A 6,807-nucleotide genomic window follows, 5' to 3' on the forward strand; every position below is an offset into this window, starting at 1 on the left:
AAATACTTATTTGACGCATGCGCACTATTATCTCTAACAAGATTAGCTGAACGTCATTTTTATTTGTCTAACAAAAAAATAAACAAAATATCAACAACCAGTCAATAAAAATTCTTGCCAACTGATTTGTTTTATTTGTACGTGTAGTTAAAAAAAAAAATTGGGGTATTTTTAAAATTGATATTAGTGATCATTTCCCAGTTCGATTAAAACAAATGGTTTTAAAGCAAGAACTGACTAAATAATAACTAAAAAAAAAATATTACTATCGGATGAATATTGCGTTTATAATATGTTCAAAAAATAAACAAAAACTTTGCAACATATTTTTAAAAAATAAAAGCGGAGATTATGAAAAAAGATATACGAGATATAAATGCTTTATACTGTAAAACGTTTTTTTTTTGTTTGTTTGTTGTTGTTTTTTTGTTTTGTTTTTTTGCATATTTGAAAAAGAAATTCTTCTCTAGAAATAAAAAAAAATTAAAAAGTGACAAAAATAATAAGAAATAGTAAGTTAAAAAAAACTATTTCCATAAACAAATTAAATAAACTAAAATAAACGTGACGCTATAATATAAAAAATAAATAATAAAAAAACTATACTACCTCGATAAATATTAATAAAACTGATATTTATTTTCCCCTACAAACTTTAAAAAATTTAAATATTTATTAAATACTGAAACCAAGCTAAAAAAAAATTTAGTATTGAAAATCATTTGAAAAATAATAGTATTTGAATAAAAATAATATAATTTATAATATATAATAATAATATTTGAAAAATTTCACGTATATCTTTAAATGCTTAAATTGCACTATACTGCACAATACCGACTTTACTACTAAAGTGTTTGAAATTTGCTCTTTAAAAAAGGAATAAATTTCCGAGTTTAAATGAAGTTTCTTAGTAATAAGACAACTATAGTTTAGTGATAAGACAACTATGGTCTTCTTTTTGCTCCTGTCATGTAAACTTTTATTTAATTGTTTTGTTATTGTAATTATTATCAGACTATATATATTAAAAAAATAAATATATTAAAATAATATATATATATATTAAAAAAAAAAAAAAGTTCAGGTATTTTAAACTAAAGTAACACTTGCAGATATTAGATCCAGATTATAAAATTTTCAATAAACAAAGGGATTTTCACTAAAGCACTGAAGTTAGCATGACGGTATCCCCAATTGACAAAAATGATGATCGTCCTCAACCTATTGCCTTATTTCAATACTTTCTGTATTTTCAAAAGTTTTCACAAATTTTAATGTTGTTTGAATATTTAATTTAAAAATTCACTTTATTAGTATGAGATTCCTTTTAAATTGATTTAAAAAGAGTGGTACACCAATGAAGGGGTAAATGATGCGCAAGCGGGTAATACACTAATGAATACAAAATTGTTAATTTGAAACTTATTAAATTATTTATATTTCTAAAATGTGAAAAACTAAAACAAAGAGTAAAAGAAATAAAATAAAAATTTACTCTTAACTAAATGCATAATGGATGTAAGAACAAATAATGATGCAAAAATGGTCGAAGCGGTTTCGCAAAAACTTTTTACAGTTTAAAACCAAGATTTTCAATACTCGGTTTCATGCTAAAATTCAAAAATAGTTTTTCTAAAAACTTCATTTTATCATTTAAAAAAAAACAAAGAAGAAAAAACACCAATATTAAGAATACTTTTCTCAATGATTGTTACTTTTGGAAATAAACTTCAACGGTCTGTTCAATTTTGTGTCTTTAAAACCACATCTCGAATTGCTAATGGGAATATAATACTTTCTTTATATTTTCATTGTCCTGTGAGCTTATCAGACTGGAGTACGCTGGGAAATATTGATTGTTAAACAAAATTATTGGAATTATCGGTTCTTAAACAAAATTGGCGCCATGTTTCACCAATTAGTGATGTTCTATCTAATTGCTTTTCCATAACAATTTTGAAGCGTATTTGTTACTTTTTTCGTTAAAACATCTCATATAATTTGGTAGTTTCTACGGTCCAAAACCTCTTACTATCACCGCCGCTAAGAAATATTGTCCCGAGTAACTTATTTTCAGTTCTGATTGATAGAAAATTTTTAATGCTCTACTAGGTTCGATAAATCAGAATCTCTGTTATTTTGAAAACTTTCTGCAGTATATTTTATGCTATTATTGACTGTAATTTTATACACATCAAGTCTGCAGAGGCGATTATACAACTAAAATGAGTGAGGGGGGGGGGGGTAGTGAATCCTTTCAAGGACAACAATTTTCTTGTTCGATTCGGCTTTTTTTAACAACAGTAAGAATAGCAGCTTTTCTCTCTAGCAGCTGCTAGAGAGAAAAACAAACGTTATTAGCTTGATAATTTATATTAATTTGAAAAGAACTAACACACACACACACACACACACACACACACACACACACACACACACACACACAAATATTTCACTAATTTCAATATTCTTTACTAGATAATTGTCGTGTACTCCGCTGTCAACACAAACTTACCGGATACCAATTTTTTTCAACTGTCATGTTTCGGCAAGCTAAAAATATAACTGTCATGTTTCGGCAACTGTCATGTTTCGGCAAGCTAAAATATAACCTCAGAATGCAAAGTTCTTCTTTCTTCACGTCTAATCATTTTGTCTCAAGCTATTGTTTCCAACTAAAAATCTAGAGGGACATTAGGCAAGCATGCATTTACTAAATTACCAAAATCATCTATAGCTTGACCGGTGCAGCAATCATATTTAAGCAAAGAAAAATCTTTAGAGTTGACCATTTGATAAACAATTTATAGACATATCTGATAAAGGTTTTGTTTCAATAAACTTGTCATAAATAAAATTGAAGGATATATCTTTGATTTCTTTATTTGAGATTTCACTGTTCTTTCCGATAACCTCAATTTTGTATGTAATTTGGTTTAAATATTTTCATCACAATTAAAGTCACCTAGGGAAGATTTATCTGAAGTATTAACACTTTTTTGATTTTGGTGTTGTTTATTTAAATTCAGACAGGATGGTAAAACAGATAACAGTGGTTCAGATAAGTCTGGCAAATCAGGCATTGACAATGATTGTGCTTCCGCATCTGAAACTTTTTTCCCAGCTAACGAAGATTGATAAATTGAATTTAACGAACTAAATTTTTCTTCAAATTTATACATTCCAAATGTGAATAAATATTCACAAATTGATTTACAAAGATCCATGACAGTTTTAAATTAATCAAAGTAGTCGAAAATTGCAATAAGTAGCAATAGACGTTTTCGCAATTCCGATGATTTTATGCGCGCGCATATTTGATTGCATATATGTGCAGAATCGCATGAAAACAAGTAAATACATATATAAATTAAGATAGTAAGCTTGAAAGAAACAGTTATTTACTTAAGATTTTTTTTGTTTTTTTACAAAAAAGACATTGATTTAGCTTTATGTAAGTTTATTTTATCCATCTGAAGTCTAAAATCTATACTGTTTATATGTTTTTGTTATATAATATTTGTAATCAAGAAAAAATAAAAATAAAAGAATTTGTTCGTTGAGTCTAATACCTCTAGATAATATTTAATATTAAGGAATAATTTTACTGCGTAAAATTATTCCTCAATTTTTTAAAAACATAATAAATTTTGAATAATTTTACACAGAATAATAACTAGTTAATTTAATTTAAGAAGCCAGTTTATGTAGGTTAAATATTTGGCTTGAAATATTCAACTGAAAACAACAGGTTTAATGCAATGTTTTTTTGCGTCCCGTAAAAAACACAGCATGTAATCAACTATAATTCCTAAACTTATTATAATTGAACGAAATTTCAATATACAGAAAAACAAATAAATAAATTTGGGATGAATCATAAATATTTAATCTGTTAAAATAAAATATAATATATACATAATATATAAACATAAATATAAACATAAACATATATATAAACATATATATAAACATATATATAAACATAAACATATATATAAACATAAATATTTAATCTGTTAAAATAAAAAATATATATCTAAAAATGTGACATTACAAAAATCAAAATGTCCCTTATGTAACGGTGGAATATATATATATATATATATATATATATATATATATATATATATATATATATATATATATATATATATATATATATATATATATATATATATATATATATATATATATATATATATATATATATATATATAATATACATAATTATCATTGTGCATTTTCACACTCTTTACGAGCTTTTATTTCTTTTATATATATAACACAAACATAAGTATAAATTTTAGACTTAAAATAGATAAAATAAACTTATATAAAGCAAAATCGATGTCTTTATTATGAAAAAAAGAAAAGAAATCTCATGTAAAAAACTCTTTCTTTCAAGAATGCTTTAATAACATATCTGTATATTTACTTTCTTTCATGCGATTCTGCGCATAATGAACCATGACGTACAATTAAATATGCGCGCGGACGAAATTATCGGAACTGTGAAGAGGTCTGTCGCTGATTCGCTGATTTAACACAATACAAATAACAACTGCTTTTATAATCCTCCTTTACAGGATGAAATAGCACGAGTAACAAGACTATTTTACTGAAATAAAAAAAAATTATAACAAATTTATATGAATTGATAAACTTTTATATAAACATTGCTATTTAAATAAAAATCCTTATTTTTTTCGACTTTCCTACAAAAATAATGGACCGTTCCCTCTATAGAAAAAAACCGCAATGCATTTTGGTCTTTGTATTCACCGAAAATAAACAAATCTGTGTTAAAGCTTATTAAAATAAACAATCAAGTAATTTAATTTAAAAAGACTTTTCAAAATGATTTCAAATGATACAATATCTTGGGATAAACTAATAACTCATTCTATTAAAGAAAATATTACTGTTGAGTCAACAACAACAACAAAATACCGCGGTGGCATAACTTGTTGTGTTCCATTATGCAACAATAATTCGCTCAAAAACAAAAACTTATCGTTTTACATCATCCCAAAAGAAAGTAATTTGAGAAAAAAATGGCTATCTTTAATTAGTAGGAAAAACTTTGTTCCTTCTACTTCTCATCGGGTTTGTTCAGTCCACTTTACAGGAGGAAAAAAGACTTATATGAACAACTGTCCATCTTTACTGTCAAAACAAGTTAAAGACAACATAAAAAAACCAAGAATCACAGTAAATAGTTCTATTGGATATAAAAGAAAAATAGACGAAATTGAAAACGAAAAAAAAGTTAATTTTTCATTTGAAGAAACCGAGCCTGAAAAGTTAAAAAAAGAAATTATTATCCTAAAGGACAAACTGAACATTATAAAAACTAAAAAGAAAGAAATGAAAAATATTATTATGAACCAAAATCACACTATCAATCAATTAAAATTTTCAGTTGACAGATTTAACATAATCAAGCCCACTTTAAATTTTATACTGGCTTTGAGTCATACAATCTATTTAAAGTTTTACTAGAATATTTAGAACCTGCTGCAAGCAAATATTATATATATTGGGGGTCAAATACAAATATTGAAAAAACAACAGACTTTAATTACAATAAAAAGGGAAGAGGACGCATAATGAGTTCAGAGTCTGAATTGTTTTTAGTTTTAACAAGATTTCGACTTGGCTATTTGGTTGAAGACATGGCACTGCGCTTTGACATATCCTCAAGTCATGTTAGTAGAATCATAGTGACATGGACTGATTTTTTGCATTCTCAAATGCGTATGCTACCAATTTGGGCAACAAAACAAACTGTAAAAGAAACAATGCCAAAATGTTTTAAAGAAAAATATGAATCAACAAGGGTAATCTTAGACTGCACTGAACTGTTTATCGAAATGGCTACATCTTTTCGAAGCCAGTCTGCAACTTTTTCTAATTATAAACATAAAAATACAGCAAAAGGATTAATTGGAATAGCACCAAATGGAGCCATAACTTTTATTTCTGATTTATACTGTGGTCGTTTTTCGGACAAACAAATTACTAAAGATTGTGGCATATACAACCATGGAAAAGCTCAACTCAGTCTAGAAGATGAGAATGAAACTAGAAAAATTGCTGCTGTTCGTATTCATGTAGAAAGAGCAATACAGCGAATAAAAAATTATCACATTTTACAAACACCATTTAAATTGTCTATGGCACCAGAAATTAATAAAACTTGGATAGTTTGTTGTTATTTAGCAAACTTTTTGCCACAACTTGTTTCAGATAAATAAAATGTTTGTAAAAAATAGAAAAACAGTTAATCTAAACTGCAAATATATTTTCTTGCATAAACTCAAAGTAAAATTTAGTTAATTTTGGTAAAGAAGTTTTTTCCCATTGCTCTTTAAGAAATTTAATACTCTCGATGAAAACATCTTTTTCAGTATAAACTATAAAATCTAGTTCTGTGACCTCTAATAATGCCATAACACCTTGACATTGATAAAAATAAACATGATTTTGTTTAAGCATTGTTTTACCATCAACAACAGAAAGAAAAAATGTTTTATCTAGGCAAGCTTCAGCTATAGTTAAATCTTTTTTTGAATAAGGACATTTGATTTCAACAGCCCTTATTTTTTCATTTACAAATACAATTCCATCAGGGCTTGTACCGAGCCAAGGCCATTTTGGGTTTATGATAAATCCACATCTCGTTACTGATACGTTTTTTATATTTTCATACTTTTTTATTGCAGTGTTTTCATTTAATTTACCCCAATTACAAGCTTTGTTGCAAGAGCTTTTTTTATTGTTTTTCAAAATTCTATTCTA

At 26.3% G+C, this 6,807-nt stretch overlaps 1 protein-coding gene across 1 annotated transcript; it reads left to right on the forward strand.

The window, feature by feature from the left end:
• Positions 1-5,615: 5,615 nt before the first annotated feature.
• On the forward strand, positions 5,616-6,263 carry LOC136074412 (uncharacterized). The gene has a single exon (XM_065786728.1). The coding sequence runs from the start codon at positions 5,616-5,618 to the stop codon at positions 6,261-6,263; it is 648 nt and encodes a 215-aa protein (XP_065642800.1).
• Positions 6,264-6,807: the final 544 nt, after the last annotated feature.

This window comes from Hydra vulgaris, chromosome 01, assembly GCF_038396675.1.
Source record: "Hydra vulgaris chromosome 01, alternate assembly HydraT2T_AEP".
Classification (NCBI taxonomy): Eukaryota; Metazoa; Cnidaria; class Hydrozoa; order Anthoathecata; family Hydridae; genus Hydra; species Hydra vulgaris.

Bases quoted from the DNA above. Each gene is read 5' to 3' on its own strand.
- LOC136074412 (XM_065786728.1), top strand. From the start codon at position 5,616: ATGAGTTCAGAGTCTGAATTGTTTTTAGTTTTAACAAGATTTCGACTT.